Source organism: Thamnophis elegans, chromosome 4 (genome assembly GCF_009769535.1).
Source record: "Thamnophis elegans isolate rThaEle1 chromosome 4, rThaEle1.pri, whole genome shotgun sequence".
Classification (NCBI taxonomy): domain Eukaryota; kingdom Metazoa; phylum Chordata; class Lepidosauria; order Squamata; family Colubridae; genus Thamnophis; species Thamnophis elegans.
In genome coordinates this window covers 99,586,563-99,604,930 of record NC_045544.1, presented here as the reverse complement: position 1 = coordinate 99,604,930, position 18,368 = coordinate 99,586,563, and the positions used below count along the sequence as shown (strand labels likewise).

Below are 18,368 nucleotides of genomic sequence, written 5' to 3'. Positions count from 1 at the left end.
TCATCATCAGCTATACACTTAACAGACAGCAAATTCCACTTAGACCTTGGAGGAAAAAATGCACCTGGTTTACCAAATTACATCCTGCTAGAAAGATTTCATACATAAATTCAGCAAAACAATGCTTTCTAAACAGCTATTTTAATTTGGCCAAATATTTTCTGTTAAGGGCAACTAATTTGCCTGGTACGCCAATTGCGCCCCTTCCTGGATCGGGATGCCCCTGTGCACAGTCACTAACACCTCGTCCTTTCTCGCCTGGACTACTGTAATGCTCTCTACATGGGGCTGCCCTTGAAGAGCACCCGGAGGCTCCAGCTGGTCCAGAATGCAGCCGCGCGGTTTGTCATAGGGGTACCTAGGTGCTCCCATGTTACACCCCTTTTAGGCGGCCTGCACTGGTTGCTGGTTGTTTTCCGGGTGCAATTCAAGGTGTTAATTATGATCTTTAAAGCGCTCCATGGCTTAGACCCTGGATACTTGCAAGACCACCTACTGCCACCCAAAGCCTCCCACCATCCAGTACGATCCCACAGAATTGGCCTCCTCTGGGTGCCGTCGGTCAGGCAGTGTCGGCTGACGACACCCAGGGGGAGAGCCTTCTCTGTGGGAGCGCCTTCCCTTTGGAATGAGCTGCCCCTGGAGCTTTGCATAATCCCTGACCTCCAGTCCTTCCGGCATGCCCTAAAAAGGTGGCTTTTCCAGCAAGCCGGCCTGGCCTGAATAAAATAAATAAAATAAATTATTAATGTTAAATTGTCAATTTTAATTTAATCCTAAATTTGATTTAAATTGTCAATTGAAGGTTATTGGATTTCTTAGTTAATCTTTTAAAACTTTTGTCATATGTGTTTGGGAGAAGGGCGGCATGTAAGTCCAATAAAACCTAAACCTAATTCTACTTGCAAGTCATAACACATTCATCTGCTGGGGGGGGGGGGGAGTGGGTTTGAAAAGGTGAACATGATTGTAATGTAGGTAAAAAAGGGGGCAGGCCTTCAATTGTGTAGTCACGACTCCTTTCTTGATTTTTGTTAAATCCCCCCCTCCCAAAAAAAGGACATCTATACTCCTCCCTTTCTGGTCCTTCAGACTGTGATGACATTTGTACAAGAATATACATACAGCTCATGCTTACCAGTAAAGTTCCGTAACTGTAAAGCTCCCCTATTAGAACACTTCCATTTCGAAAGAAGTGAGCACCGTGGAATTGGATGCAAAGATGATGCATATGGGGCTTCAGCCTTTCAGTCAGCTGAGCTGCTATATAGAATTCCCAGGGGCTTGCAGGTTTCGTATCTATAAAGACATTAAACAGTTCTGCTTTGCTTCAATGAACGGGAGCCAGTAACCACATAGAAAGATTTTTTATGCTATTAATTTAAACCAAAACCTGACATTTTCTATTGTTTCAAATGACAATGGCCGATTGCCATAACACTACCTGGAGTTTGAGGGGCACAAAAATATCAAGAGGATGCACTGATCACCTCTCCCAAACCATGTTAGAACATTTTAAAAATCTATTAATTTGTTGATCCTGGCCAGAAATACACCAACTTCCACACTGCATAAAAAGCAGTGTGTCAATGCTATAGCATGTTTCTAAGGTACATATAGAACATTCATGGCTCTACAGATTAGATACAGCCTGCAGAGTCTTACATATCCAGCTTGTCCAGGCACCCATTTCTCTTCACTGCTAAATTCTAATCTGACATCAATTCAGCAATGGACAGGAGAGATTATGGGAATCAGAGATTTAAAAGACAACATTGTTTTTACTGGTAAAGCAGGTGGATTAATTAATTTAAACAAGATTCTGGAAGTTATAGTCGAATATAATACCTTCAGTATTACTTTGTGATTATTCTTAGAGTTATCCATGTCAAGGACAGAAGCTTGATACACCTGTGCAAAAGCTCCTTCTCCAAGTAAGCAATCAATGTGGAAGGATGTGGATGCTGAATGAGGACAAAGAAGAGATAAGCAAGTAGAACAGGTCTTGGGATTATAGCACAAATTGCCCACTTCCAGCTAAATAGGGTTTGTCTCAGTTCCATCTGCAATCGCCTCTCTAAAATTTCAGTAAAAAACAAATGCCAAAGCACACCAGAAGTGCAGAAGCAGGATCCATGCACTGTGGAAGGATGGCCCTTCTTTTTCAATATCACCAGCAACGAATGTTGACCAATATGTTGCCTCTAATTCTGGAAATTCAGCCAAATACACATAAGAGTTTATACTATGAGAATGAGTGGATTTATCAATAGTTATCGTTCCCGCAAGGCAGAACAATAAATTTTAATTCCTATTATTCTTTAAATGTGTCATTGCCCTACAAACAACAGTATGTACTGAGGTTGTATGTAATGAGAAATCATATAAGGATCATGTAATAAGGTTAGGTCCTTTCTTGCCTCATTTTTCCTCCCTCAAGTGGAAAAATGAAGTGGAATATATTTCCATTTTAACAGATTCTACCCTTGGTGTGATAGTTTAAGTAATGTCTAGAAAGAGTCAGCTGAAACTATGGACTACTTTTGTAGTTTTATTAGTTCACTAGAGTAGCCTGCTGCCTTTTGCCTTCTATAATTCCAAGCCACTACAGCCAATGTAGTCTGCTCCATTAAAAAAGAAAAAAGTATCATCTTCAGTTACACAATTTCCTTCCTTATATTTCATAGTTTCAATTCTTTTGCTTTGGTAAGAATTTTTATCATTATTAAAACAAATCTTGTCTGAAAATTATGGATGAACACAACCAAAACAGTTGGCATGTTGGCAATAAATTCTTCCATAAAACTGTATGGCTTTAATGGACACAAACACAATTTCCCAATTTCTCTTTTATACTGAAATATGTGCAATAAAACTGTCAGTACAACATTTTTAAAAGTTTCGTAACTCTGAAAAGAAAAACACTAAACACGTAATGGGACTTACCTAATGTGACAATAGTTTTGGTCTGACAACTGGAAGATTTGATGCCCACTGGAAAGTATTGGGATAAGCACTTATTGGTTTTGGCACCCTGGACAGAAGCTGGAAGATTAAACTCTCATCCCAAGGGTTCTCAAAGACTTTGTAAGACAATAAAAATAGTCAAGATACTGAAAATAATCAGGAAAGTACAAGAAATCCTTAATGATAGGCATTATTAAAATCTGGAGAGTTGAACCCAAACGAGAAAAAACAGAGAAGAGTACCACTCTTCAGATGTTTGGGTTTCAATTCCCCCCCAAACTCAGCAATTGCCATGCTGATTGGGGAATTCTTTGGAATTGTCCACACATCTGGAGAGGAACCAGACTGGAGACAACCAACATCAAGTTCCAGAGCCAATGAAATACATATTCGTAGGCACTGGGAAGCAAGAAGGCCCATTCCCTGTTAAGAAGCAGGAACTTATGATTTTTTCGGAGTATAAGATGCACCGGAGTATAAGATGCACCAAGGTTTTGAAGAGGCAGTTTTTTTCAAAAAAAGTAGGTAGATAGAGCAATAGAGAGGGAGAGAAAGAGAAATACAGTAGGTAGGTAGGGAGAGAGGATAGTTAGGTAGGTACCAGGGACGTGCAGTCAGGGGAGGCAGAGCCTCACCACTGTCATCATGAAAAGAAAAAAGCATGTAAAAAGAAAAAGGCAAGAGCTGAGGTCAGGATGAGCTAGTTGCTGCCAGAGTCACCCTGGATGAGACTGCTTAACTGTTTAAAAAAGCCTCTAAAAAAGCGCCCTCTACAGGAGGAAGCAGGAGAACGACATGCCTCATCTAGTCTGACTTTAGGCGTTTTATGATCACTCGAGCAGAATTAAGCAAGGGTTAAAAGCCTAAAAATTCCTGACGTAGATGAGGCACCTCGTTCTCCTGCCTCCTCTAGAGGGCACTTTTTAGAGGCTTTTTTAAACAGTTAAGCAGAGTCATCCAGGGTGACTCTGGCAGCAACTAGCTCAGCCTGACCTCAGCTCTTGCCTTTTTCCTTTTACATTTTTTTTCTTTTCATGATAACAGGCAAGAGCAGAGTTGAAATCCTCTCTGAAACAGCTGGAAAAGGAACGTGTGGGTTGGAGGGAGGGGGAGGAATTCAAACTTTATCCTCAAGTGTAGATCCCTCCCCAAGTGTAGTTTGATTGCAGGCAGAGCCACGTTGTCTTTTACACACACACACACACACACACACACACACAGCTGGATAAAACTATATAAGCCCAGCTTCACTGATTACAAATTTGAAAAGACAATGTGGCTCCGCTTGTAATCAAAGGCTCGGATCGGCTCCCCTCTGGCTTCTCTACCTCTTCTCTCACCCCAGCCTGCCAGCAGGAGCTGAGTGAGTGGGTAGGCTTTATTGCGTTTCAGGCATTTCCTACCCAGACAGCAGGCTGCATTTGCAATGGTGGAGGTGTTTGGGAAGGCAGCAGGGGAATGGGGGTTGGGGGTATGGCAGAGGAGTTGCTTTCAAGCCATTGGAAAATATCCAATCCAACTTCTGTGTTTGTGTTTGTTTGAGAGAGAGTGAGTGAGTGAGAGAGAGGGAAGGGGGTAGGAGAGATAGTCCAATCCAACTTCTCTGTGTGCGTGTGTCTGTTTGAGAGAGGGGGGAGGGAGGGAGAGAGGGAGGAAGGAGGGGGAGGGGGAAGAAAAAGAATGAAGGAAACTTTTCACAAAGGAGAAAAACATGCTGTCGCTTTAAATCAGAACTGAGCATGCCTGGCTGTGGAATTCTGGGAGTTGAAGTCCACAAGTCTAAAAAAATTTGAAACCCACCACTGTGTCAGTGCCTCATCAGCCATAAACCTCACCCACGTCACTGGTAGGTAGGTAGGTAGGTAAAAGGGAGGAAGGTAGGGAGGGAGAGAGAGAGAGAAATCCAGTAGGTAGGTAGCGAAAGAGAGAGGGTGTAGGTAGGTAGAGGGATAGAGAGAGAGAAATACAGTAGAGAGGTAGGGAGAGGGAGGGAGTAGGTAGGTAAGTTGGTAGATAGAGGGGGGGGGAGACAGAGAGAAATACAGTAGATATGTAGGGAGAGAGAGAGTAGGTAGATGTTTCCAGGTGTATTTATTCATGTGCTGGAGAAGGAAATCACTGACAATCTGCAGCACCTAAGACTTCTTTCTGCTGGCACAGCACTTGATCAATGTAATTCTCATCAATCATTTAAAGAGCTTTTCAAAGGGGGGGGGAGAGTTTTTGCACTCTGCAAACCTCCCCCAAACGACCCATTTTTTGCTTATTTCTGCCCTCCCCAGCTCCCAGGAGCTCTCTGAAAGCCTCCATAAGGGTATGCACAGCCATTTTGGTGAAGGGGTGAGGCTTCGAGAGACAAAAAATTGCCGTATTCGATGTATAAGACCCACCCAGATTTTCAGGCTCTTTTTGAGGCAAAAAGTTGTATCTTATACTTCGAAAAATACAGTAAGTATTTTCTACTTTGATCTTTCCTCTCTAAAATATTTGAGATGGCTTGCAAATTCAATACAGAAAGTCCTCTGTTAACAACCACATTCAGCAACTGTTCTAAGTTACAATGGCGTAGAACAAATAGTTCTTAATGACCAGACTTCAAAGTTCAGGCCATCCCAGCACCCCAATAGTCACATGATCGTGATCCAGGCACTTGGCAACTAGCCTGCACTTAGAATGGTTACAGTGTCCCACAGTTACATGATCACTATTTGCAACTTTCCCTACCGGCTTCCCAAAAGCCAAGGCAATGAGGAAGCCAGCAGGGAAGTTTGCAAATCATTCCCACTCCTGCCACTTTTATCCTTAGGAGCTCAGTTATGGAGCATAAGAACCCGGAATCTCATACTTTGTAGCATGTCCCTGCCTGAATGCATTTATGCAGAGTCACAATAGCCACCTGCATATCCTCCCACCATTAGCAACAACCACTTACAGGTCCTCCCACCATCCCACCCCTAGATGTTGTGCTTTATGACCACATTGTTTAGGGATGAAAATCCAGTCCCACTTACTGTTCTTAACCAAGGATTATTTGTACAAAACAATAATCTAACAATTAAAAAACAAAACCTGGCTATCGATAAATTTAAAAACAAGTCATACAGTACTATAATTAATAGTAGAGGTAGAGACCTTCCATCAGCAGGTTCTAACTAGTTTGGAGAACCGGTAGCGGGAATTTTGAGTAATTTGGAAAACTGGTAAATACCACCTCTGACTGGCCTCACCCCCATCTATTCTCTGCCTCCCGAGTCCAAGTTGATTGGGAGGAAATGGGTATTTTGCAATAACCTTCCTCTGGAGTGGGGTAGGAATGGAGATTTTAGAGTATCCTTCCCCTGCTACGCCCACCAAGCCATGCCACGCCCACAGAAATGGTAGTTAAAAAAAATGAATCCCACCACTACCTTCCATCACTAAGTGGTTATTAAGTGAGTCAGATCTGATTTCACCTTTTTATTCAATAAGCAAATTCCATGGCCATTAAGTGAATCCAGCTCCCCTCATTGACTGTGCTTGTCAGAAGCCAGCTGGAAAAGTAGCTAATCAACATGTGACCTCGGGATGCTCAACTGGTATAAACAATGCCAATTGCCAAGTGCCCCAATTTGATCACATGACTTCAAGGATGCCATGACACTCATAAGTGCAAGATCAAAATCACTGTTTTCAGCATCAATTTTAATTTCAAACAGTTGCTAAATGAATGGTTGTAAAAGAACGACCCATAAACTTTTCTCAGACGCTATGTGGATTACCTCTTCATTCACGTTAGTCTAAGAAAGCATTACAATTATGTATTGTCCCACATTATAGCAAATGTACTTCCTAATGCAACATTTTACCTCTAGCTTGCATCTCTTGGGCTAAAGGCACTGAAATGGTATTGAATGGTGTAGAGGAGGCAAGGTGAGCAGCTTGAATGAAATCTCCTGGGCTTTTCAGACATGGAGCAAAAGTTTGGTTACATGGGTTAGCCCATACCGTATAGTCACTTGTCAGGCCCTCTGCTGGCTGGCTTTCATCCTAAAGGGGAAAACCAAAATCATCATCAACATCATTTTTCTTCTCTAAACACACAAGACGGCTGAAGAGTGTGTGTGTGTGTGTGTAACTGCAGCAAGGCTATGTATATATATATCTATAGTCAGAAGTGGAAAAAATGATGGAACTTGCAGAGATGGCTAAATTAATTTCTTTGCTTAGAGAACAAACAATATCTCCCTTTATGGATGACCTCATAGACTTTTTGCATTAACTAGAAAATGTGATTTATGATTTACAATTTTGATTATTAGTAAAAAAGCTGGATAACATAAAAGAATGAGCTTTCTTTTGTACTCATACAGTAAGTGTATTTATATTTGCTTCAAAAGAAATCACAAGCATCTGTTTCTTTTTCTTCCTGAGTTTTTGTCGTTCTTCTGCCTTGTTCTTTTCTCACTTTTATTAAGTTGTGTTAGTTTCTATGTCCTTTGTAAAACTTTAATAAAAAATACTTTAAAAGATGGCTAATATTGGAGTCCCCTCTAATTTTATCCCCACAATGACTCCAACAGGTTGATTTGTGCTTAAAAAAGAGCATTTGCCTTGCAACCCTCGTAAAGGTGTGAATCTAAGTCTCCCTGATCAAGTTCAACACTGTGATAATCTTAATTATTCCATAAGGTGCATCTTTTTTCCTATATGGAAGGGGAAATGTTTTTTGAAGTTCCATTCAAAAGAGATCTAAAAGACAAAACAACGTTCCTTTATCAAGGTCCCAATGAGCTAACAGGACAACCACTTTTGTCTCTATTGTATGCCCTCATATACGCAGCATATATGTAAAATTAATCAATTACACAGATATTCTGATACCAAGCAGTATTTTTCAAATACCTACCCTGAATTAAGATATACTCAAGTAAAGGATTCTGGATATTGATAAGTGGGAATTATTTAATCTTACTCTTAGGATAAGATAAGCATTCTTCATTGAATATAATTCCCATAATAATTTATAACTTGTGTGAAATCCCTATACATATATTTCGAAATATGTTCAAAAAATTCAACACAGTATTTTATAAATTTTATGGGGTTCTTTAATTCTAAAGTTATCTTTAAAAATGATGCAATTGTCAGTTAAATAGCAATAGCACTTAGACTTATATACCGCTTCACAGTGCTTTCCAGACCCTCTAAGGGGTTTACAGAATCAGTATATTGCCCCCAACAATCCAGGTCCTCATTTTACCCACCTCAAAAGGATGGAAGGCTGAGTCAACCTTGAGCCTGGTGAGATTCGAACTGCCAAATTGCAAGCAGCAGAAGTAGCCTGCAGTACTGCATTCTAACAATTGTGCCACCGCAGCTCAAAGAGAGGTATTTGGATTTTCTGAATCTTGAATTATTGCATAAAGCATACTATTTGAACTTGATGTCTTCACTTAGTGCAAATTCTCTTTCCTGGACCCTTTAGTAGTATTTGAATATAAATCTTCTTATTGAGTTGTTTTGGATTCAAAATGTAATAGATTTGCTATGTCTGGCATTCCTCTTTATGTTGATTCACAAACTGTAGCATATTATTTTTTGGAAAAATATGTTTCTATCCTTTTTCTCATGCTAAATTGATGCTATTGAATAACTCAGTCTTCAAATATGATTTAAAAATAGTTTTATGAAAGAACTGGATGGATGATAGTATTTTTATAGATTAGATCAACCTGTGGATGATAATGTGTTTTTATCCTTTTCTGTGTTAAAAGATACATTGTTTGTCAGTTGTCACTCCCTGACAATGCTCACAATTGCAATTTTTATTATTATCTCAGTTTGGATCAGCAATATTTTCAGCTTCAAAGACATGTAAGTTATTAGAAGGGATCACTAAAACTTATCAGACCACAAAGCTCACCATTTTTAAGAATATCTGTTACTAGTAAGACAAACTGATATTTAAATTTTATTTAAGACAGAATGGAATAAGGCAGTATTTCTCAACCTTAGCCATGTTAAGATGGGTTGACTTCAATTCCTAGAATTCCCCAGCCAGCACTGAAGTTGAAGTCCACCCATCTTAACACGGCTAAGGCTGAGAAACACTGAAATAAGAACGGAGACCATTATATCAATCCCAATTAAGGTTAAAGACTACAGGATATGTATTTGCGTGTGTGTGTATATGTACACATACACAAATTTATGTTTTGCATTTTTTCTTTTTTGTTATTCTTTTCAATGTTTATTTTTCTAATTCTGATATACATTATGTATGTATGTATGTATGTATGTATGTATGTATGTGTGGTTTTCTGAGGTTTTCGCGGGTGTTAGTATGTAGGTCTCTAGTTATTCGGGTTTTCTCCCGCGTAAAATTGGAGATGTCTTGGCGACGTTTCGACGAAGTCTCATTCGTCACCTTCAGGCTACTTCAGGCTTGGTGCTTCCAGGAGCAATGTGAGATCTCGGCTGTTTCTTCCTTTTAACTGCCAGTGGGAGTTTGAACTGATTGGGTGGGAGCTTGGCTGTGTCCTGATTGGGTGGAGGTGTGTCCTGATTGGGTGGAGGTGTGTTCTGATTGGGGGTTTGTGTTTCATGTAAGGATAGGAGGGTTCAAAGAGGCTAATTGTGCATTTGCAGTCACAAACTGATGAGGAGGCACGACCGAGGACCAGAAGCCAGACTGCAAATGCACAATTAGCCTCTTTAAACCCCTCCTATCCTTACATGAAACACAAACCCCCAAACAATCAGAACACACCTCCACCCAATCAGGACACACCTCCACCCAATCAGGACACAGCCAAGCTCCCACCCAATCAGTTCAAACTCCCACTGGCAGTTAAAAGGAAGAAACAGCCGAGATCTCACATTGCTCCTGGAAGCACCAAGCCTGAAGTAGCCTGAAGATGACGAATGAGACTTCGTCGAAACGTCGCCAAGACATCCCAATTTTACACGGGAGAAAACCCGAATAACTAGAGACATATATATATATATATATATATTTAAAGTCACAACCCCTGGTATGCCCAAATATGGGAGGAAGATCACACTTCCACTCTCTGTCCTTCGGCTCGTCACAAGAGACCATCCAGACAGAAACCCAATATTTTTTTACTGTTGCCTTTTTGTTACATTTGTTATATTTGTGCTGATAAATAAATAAAGGGAGACTAGATAGATCTATTTCAAGCTATTTAGCTCTCATCAGCTAGCCATACCCTTGCTGGGAATCGAACCTGTGCTCTATTGCCTCTTAGGCAGATGTGTTAACCATTGAGCCCTTTATTTATTTATCAGCACAAATATAACAAATGTAACAAAAAGGCAACAGTAAAAAAATATTGGGTTTCTGTCTGGATGGTCTCTTGTGACGAGCCGAAGGACAGAGAATGGAAGTGTGATCTTCCTCCCATATTTGGGCATACCAGGGGTTGTGACTTTAAATATATACCTTTCACCCTGGCCTGGCTGATAAGGAGTCGAGCTCTAAGAGGCAAAGAGCACAGGTTCGATTCCCAGCAAGGGTATGGCTAGCTGATGAGAGCTAAATAGCTTGAAATAGATCTATACTAGTCTCCCTTTATTTATTTATCAGCACAAATATAACAAATATATATATATATATACCACACACACACACACACACACACACATATACACACACACACATACATACATACATATAAACAAAAAACATTTAAAGGCAATTTGCTTACTCTTGGTTTAGAAACAGTCAAAGTGTCTCTGGGACGTTCACCAAACACTTTGATAGATGTCGACTTTGGGACTGACTGCAGGACTCTAAAAATTAAAAGAACAACATTCAGGGTCATTTTTCAAATGAAACATTTTACGTACAATTGATTTAACTCACCATGAGAACAATTATTTTCCGGAAATCAGATCTGCTACAACAGAATCTAATAGATCAAGAATAGGTAATTTGTAAGTCCTCAAGATGTTTTAGACTCTCATGTACCAACACAAGCCAATGATAAGAGATTTACAAGAGCTGCCCAAAACATCTGGAGGGATCCCAGGTTGCCTAAAATTCCTGCGCAAATAATTGATTACAGGGAAATTGTAATCAACATTCTTGAGTACAAGAATATTGTTTTCTTGACAATAGCATAGTGAGTCACCACTGCCTTATTTCAAAATTTTCTTTTTTAGCTTCTCAGTCTAGTCTACATTCTCAGTTTCTTAAATAGTTAGGTAGGATTTCTCATCCAATCACTGTTTGTCCTTTCATAGCTTTTTCAAGATGAGCCAAAATCAGCTAGCTGTAACAATACATAGTATAATACAAGTACAGGACACATTATCTCTTTCGAGAATCAAAGGGTGACCCTTTTCCATAGTTTGTGATGCAAGAAATTGAAGAAAAGGGGAACTGATAAAAATGATTAAAGAGAAACTGGAATCTTCATTCAACAGCATAGATACTAGATGTGCTAGTAACAGTTTTCATTGCAGAATGTACAAATAGGCTTAAGGTGCAATCTAATACAAACTAATCTCAATTATAGAGCATTCTTTGTGGTAATTGCATAATGATTTCTTTACAAGGCTATCTGATGATTTTCAACTTACTCCATATTCTCATCTTCAAAAATTGTAAAAGCAGATAATGCAGCAGGAACACTAGGCTTAATGCTGACAGCTTCAACTGGATCTAAAAGGGGAACCGAAAAGGAAAGATGTGATAGGTTTATGTTTTCCCTGCTTCTGACTGAAGTCTCACATAGGCAAAATGTATATATCTTGTAACTGCTTGAGCTGTTGCCTCCCGAGCCCTCTGAAGCGCTTCCAAGTGGTCTACAAACTGTAAATCAAGCTACAGTTGAAGTCACATAGGTAATTGTGAGAATCTCCTGATACAAGAATTATCTGAACTGGTACACAGATCTAATTGTGTAAAACTCTCCCTGATCTCAGGAGCTCCCTGATAGTCAAACAATAGCGGTGGATCCAAGAGGATGCTAAAACTGCAAACCAGTTCAGCATGGGGGAGCATGACCTATCTATAACTAAAATTGGACAGTGTTTATAGTTGGCTCCTGTGGGCGATGGAAAATGCTTGTTGTGATCTTTAAAACCCTACATTAAGCATGTCCAACCTGCAACTCCACAAGATGTAATAAAAAAAATTAAAAATAAAGGAAGTTTTATTATTCATATACATTAACTGTATTAAATATTTTATATGCGGCCCCAGATAACGCCTCTTCACTCAGTGCAACCAGGAAGCAAAAAGATTGGGTATCCATGCCCCACATGATTCAGGGCCTGGTATATTCAAGACCACTTTCTCCCATTAGTACTTGCATGTTCCCTAAGAACTGGAAGGGGGGACGTCCACCAGAACTCTACTCCTAAAAACTGCTTCTATAAGGTACCACCTTCCCTGTTGCTGTTCCCTCCTCTACAATAGCATCTCCCAGTGTTCAGGTTGTCCCTCTCATCCAATTAAAATTCTAAAAAGCCATTAAAATCAGGTCTTTAGAGGCTCATTAGAATTTATTTTTTCCTTCAGTGGAAATATTTGGTTGTTTGTTGATTGTTGTCCTTGATCCTTTTGTCCAATTTTGTTTCATTTTTCATTGCTTTTAATTTTGGTAGAGCATGAAGGAATGTTAGCTAATCCATTGCATATGATTGGAATGGCATATAAGCACAAGTCAGCAACTAAATAAGTATCCTTCACTTCAAAATATAAACATAAACATATATTCTGATTAAGTTAGATATATAATGTTCTCATCATAGGCATTTATTTTTAATTCTCTCTAAAAAGCCAGCATTAGTCATGTATATATCCCAAAGGTTTCTCTACAAGAAACTAAGAGATAAAAACATACCCTTGCTAATATTATGATATTGGACTCCTACTTATTAATAATCCTCAGCTATATTTAAAATTAATCCTCACTTTTGTTAATATAAAGAATATGAAATGCATCTTTATTGGATCTGTTCTGCAGCTCACAAGGGAGCTCCTCCCACTGCTCAGAATAAATTTATATTTTAATAATAATGAGGCAGGGAAGAAAAGAACTCCCATCTATTGTTTTAGATCATTCAGCTTTAGCATCTTGAAATCACTTAGGCAGAGATTATTCCAATTATGTCTGCCTAACAAATTTTATAATCCAAGACAAATTCTTGAGCATTTGCAGAACCTGGGGCTCCAAATTTATATGAGGCATCTCCAGTTTCACTTAGCAGCTATGCTGCCAGCATTAATGGAAGCTATAGTCCCAACCCATGTGGAGATTCCCAAACTGAGGAAGACCAATGGGAAGATAATGTATCATTTGTAGATAATGATATTTACCTTTGTTTCTGAAGAGAGCTTCAACATTCTTCCTCATCTTCTGAAAGTATAGTGGTATCTTTTAGAGAAGTCACTTGAAACATGTCCATGATGAACCCTTGGTAAGTCAAAGAAAATTCAAAGTAAAGGATAGGTAAAGTAAAAAAAAAAAATCCAAGAACACTTAGTAAGGCAAAACCATTGGAGGTATTTAAACCTTTGGTTTCAATTCATGAACACCCAAGTCCAAGGTTGTGTTTTAATCCTAATAGGAGTTCTCAGTAGGTTTACATGCAGGCTGAGCTCATATATTGCTCTAAACCAGTGGTTCCCAAAGAGAGGCCCAGGCCCCACAGGGGGGCATTTTGATTTTAATGGGGGCAACTTGAACCTTGTTTAAACCAAGTTAATGGCCTTTTAGGCTTCCTCTGCGTGAGTAGAGTTCACCTTTTGAATAAAGTAAGAATATATGTCACAAGGGGGACATCAGGATTTTAGAGATGCTTAGGTAGGGCATGGCCAAAAAAAGGTTGGGAACCACTGTTCTAAACCATAATGTGATTGTGGTCACATGATTCTGGGGCGCTTGGCAACCTGTTGTAAGTGTGAACAGGTTTGCCAAACACCTGGATTGCAATCACGTTGGGGTGTTGGTGCAATGTTTTGTGACAGTCCAAGGCCATTTTTGATTCTGCACAATTGTTAAATAAATAGTTGTAAGTTAAGGACTGCCAGTACTAAAATAAAGTGGAGTCAGAGATAGGAGAAATGAAGAGACAATTAGCTACATATAAATCATTTAACTCCAGGTTTTCCTGCATAATCTAGATTATTATTGTGATTCAAGGAATTAACATAAAATTGTAATTAATTGCTTCTATCAAATCAGGGGTGTCAAACTGGCAGGCCTTGGCCCAGATGCATCACGTGCAGGCCATGCCCAACTCAGCTCCGTGAAGGGAAAAACATTGCAATACATCACATGACGGCAACATGACACAGCGAGTTTAACACCTGTGTACTAGATGGTATGTATTCTTGTCAGCATCTATTTTCACTTTCAGCAAATAAGGTCTTCCTTGTTAGCCACACCATTACAGCTTAAATTCCTTATAATGACATTTGCTATTTTAGGATATTTTAATTGTCTTAATTGCAATCTACATGAAAGTAATGTGCAAGGTAAAAATAGGTTACCAGCTAAACCTACTTTTCCAGCTGAAAAATATAGACCATATTTTCATGTGGTAAATACATATTTTTCATGTGGCTTTTTAAAATAAAATAAAAACTGGTTAATTAACTCACATTTTTTATCAAGTTTTGTCATGGTTATTTAAATGTATTTATGGATTATAAGTGTGCTTTTTATTAGTTGAATAGTTCCTTATTAGTTCAATCAAGATACATATTGAAACTATATGTACATACATAAATATTGGCAAATTTACTTAGTATGTTAGATGTGGAACTCTAACAAAGTGCACACAAAATTATCATTTCCAATCTACCCTTTCTTTGCAACTCAGTACTGGATAACAGATGTAGCAAATATGGAGAAAGAGAACAATATGTTTAGCTACATTTTCTGATAAGATCTACTAAGAAAGAAAGAACAGGAAGAACTTTATAGCTTTTTGGGGCAAAGAAGTTGCTTGTTCTAATTATTTTTAATGTTTTGCTTTTAATTAAACAGAAAAAAGTAAAACAAACATGTATATTCTAACATTCTTATATTCTGTGAAGATTTATTTACATTAGACTTTCAGACAGGGTTTAATGCTTTTAGACATTCCTATTCTTTTGACATATATACCTTAGATGGATATACCAACAATATTAGAAAATTGCTAGATAGCAGAAGTGGATTCTCCATGTCCTTTTATTGCTATGAGTCTAGTGAGACTAGTCCTTCAACATTGGAAAAATAAATTTATGGGCCAATTATTCTGGAAATTGAAGACCTGATATTACTTGTGAATTATGAATAAGTTGCTTACAGGCACAAATTGTATGTATGGATATTGCAATGAAGTACGGCCATTTTATTGAAAGTATTGCATAAAACTTTATAAACATGTGTCCTTTCTAATCTACCTAACCACCACTTCCAGAATTCTTTCCTGAACATCCACATTGTGTGCACTGTAAGGCAGCTAACTATTCACCCATAAGGTTTATTCAAGCATACTTATCAATGTTAAGCATATAAAATTAAATCTAAGAGTCTATCAAAATAAATGGCCCCCAGGTTTTGTATTGTTTTATTTCTGTTTTTAAAAAACAGGCTTATACTTACCCAAGGCTTCTTTTGTGTGAACAGTAGGAGAAGGCTGCACTTTAGATGGGGTTGCTTGTATTATGCTTGAGGCATTTAGAGTCATATGACGTTGATCGAAAAAGCCTGACGTATTTCTGTTATCTGGTACCAAAAATACAGTATGAGAATTTGACAGAAGCACAGAGGTTTAAATTTATAGGAACAGCTACAGATTATTATTATTATATTATTATTATTATTGTTGTTGTTGTTGTTGTACAATTATTATTTATTGTTATCATCATCATCATCACAACAGAATTGTATCACAGCGGCCAGTTGTTTTGCCGGATTTGGCATTGGTTACTAGTCGGGCCCCACCCAGGGGCCTAGGACGTTGTAACGTATTTTCGTAATATGCGTGCAGATCCAAGCAGTGCGGCTTTTTGCATTTGACTGATGGGATTTTGTCAATTTTAACTGTTTTAAATGTAATTCCAGTGCTTTTGGAATAGCACCCAGTGTGCCAATTACCACTGGAATTACCACTGCTAGTTTGTGCCATAGTTGTTGAATTTCGATTTTTAAGTCCTGGTATTTTGCGATTTTTCATGTTCCTTCTCGGCGCCCTGCTATCACCTGGTATTGCGATGTCTATGATTGTGACCTTATTTTTCTCAACCAGTGTGATGTCTGGTGTATTATGCGCCAATATTTTTCCGTTTGTATACGGAAATCCCACAAGATCTTGACCATCTGATTTTCGGTGACTTTTTCAGGCTGATGTTCCCACCAGTTTGTTGCTGTTTTAATATTATAATTTTTGCACAAATTCCAATGGATCATTTGTGCTACTGAATTGTGCCGCAATTTATAAACAGTCTGTGCGATTTTTTTACAGCAGCTGAGTATGTGATCAACAGTTTCATCAGCTTCTTTGCAAAGTCTGCATTTGGCATCATCAGAGGATTTTTCGATTTTGGCCTTAATGGCATTTGTGCGGATAGCTTGTTCTTGCACAGCCAGGATTAGTGACTCTGTTTCTTTCTTTAATGTACCTGTTGTTAACCATAACCAAGTTTGTTCACTGTCCACTTTATTTTATTTTTCCCAGAAATTGGCCATGCAGTGCTTTGTTCTGCCAACTCTCCATTCTTGATTTTATCACATCTTTTCTGTATTCTTGTTTCGTCTGTTGGGCCTTCAGTAGATTTTTGTTCTTTACTTCGATTAATAGATGTTCTTGACTTTCTTTTAAATAATCAGCCAGTGGATGTTTTTCTTCTTCAACTGTTTGCTTCACTTGTAATCCTCTGCCACCTGATTTTCGGGGCAGGTATAGTCTATCAGTATCATCACGTGGATGTAAACTGTAGTGCACAATCTCGTTTTTTGTCCAAAATGTCCAAATCAGCTTGTGTCCAGTAACTATACCAGCTGGTATCTTATAACTGGTATTGCTTTTTCGGTCCAAAATGTCCAAATCAGCTTGTGTCCAGTTAACTATACCAGTGTATCTTATAAACTGGTATTGCCCAGGTATTTATGGCCTTGATTGTATTTCATCATTCAATTTAGATTTCAAAATTTTCCTACTCTGTTGTGTCCTCTCGCGACATAGTTTTACTTCTCCATGCTTGATGTTACCAACTGCAGAATGCCTAAATATTTTTGTTGCATTTAATTAGTTGGCCACTGGGCATTTCAATTCCCTCATGTAGTGAATTTGCTCCTTTTTATGGATACAGTGGCACATTTTTACATGCCAAACTGCATTGAAATATCGGTGCTGAATACTCGGACTGTGTTTGTCAGTGATTGGATTCTATTTCTGACTTTCCATAGAGTTTCAAATCATCCATATATAATAAATGCGAAATTTTTCAGCTTATTATTATACAATTGTATCACAGCGGCCAGTTGTTTCGCCGGATTTGGCATTGGTTACTAGTCGGGCCCACCCAGGGGCCTAGGACGTCATAATGTATTTCGCAATATGCGTGCAGATCCAAGCAGTGTGGCTTTTTGCATTGACTGATGGTGATTATTATTATTATATTGTTGCTGTGTTGTTGTTGTTATTATTATTATTATTATTATTACCTAATGCACATTTGATCAACAATAACAATGGAAGAAAGAGTGTTAAAAAAGGAAATTTCTTTGAATTTTAGCTTGATATGCCCCCCCCCTTTTAAAAGGATAGCTCCCAAAATGATGAAGTATTTAAGTGACCAGAATTTGCATTATGAATTCAACATGCTGGTTATCGCCTTTCAAGCCTTACATGCCATGTGTCTGAGTTTTAATCTTTCCTTCCCACTTGGTCAGATAGGGTAGGTGGACTCTAAGCCCTTCTCTTAAATGCTATGACCTTGGAGATATGCCTTTTCGGTAACTGTCTCAGCTCTTTAGAATAGACTCACCTGAGTCATGGGGTCCTATTCTTTTAGCTTTCCAGATCTGACTCTTCCCCTTCTAATATGGGTTAGAATGGGGACTGAGTCAGGAGACTACTAGAATTATTGGTCTGGTGCCTTGTTTTCATTGGTTTCTTTAAATTGCTTAGAATAAGAGTTGATGTATGTTTCTTACATAAATAAACAATGAAACAGCTGCTTCCTGGAATCCTCAATGTGCATCCTCAGAGAAAGGTTGGGCAGGTTTGTTTTTTTTTGGCTTGGGATGATATGAAGATTTCTGCGTTGGGCAGAGATTTGACTGTACATTCTGTGAGATCCCTTCTGACACCATGACACTGCAAGGTTGGTTTCATATAATTTTACCACCTGTTCGCCGCACACCAAAATTGTGATTGTGCGCCTTCCGTGC

The 18,368-nt window shown here is 38.7% G+C and overlaps 1 protein-coding gene across 1 annotated transcript in view; it reads right to left on the bottom strand.

Moving 5' to 3' along the window:
* The window catches only part of BUB1 (BUB1 mitotic checkpoint serine/threonine kinase), a 54,308-nt gene that overhangs the window by 3,415 nt on the left and 32,525 nt on the right, over positions 1-18,368 (bottom strand). Inside the window, 9 exon segments of the mRNA XM_032216073.1 lie at positions 1,139-1,295; positions 1,844-1,964; positions 2,662-2,669; positions 2,957-3,083; positions 6,813-6,993; positions 10,677-10,761; positions 11,554-11,635; positions 13,323-13,394; positions 15,576-15,698. Of these exon segments, the coding sequence (XP_032071964.1) occupies positions 1,139-1,295; positions 1,844-1,964; positions 2,662-2,669; positions 2,957-3,083; positions 6,813-6,993; positions 10,677-10,761; positions 11,554-11,635; positions 13,323-13,394; positions 15,576-15,698 (956 nt within the window).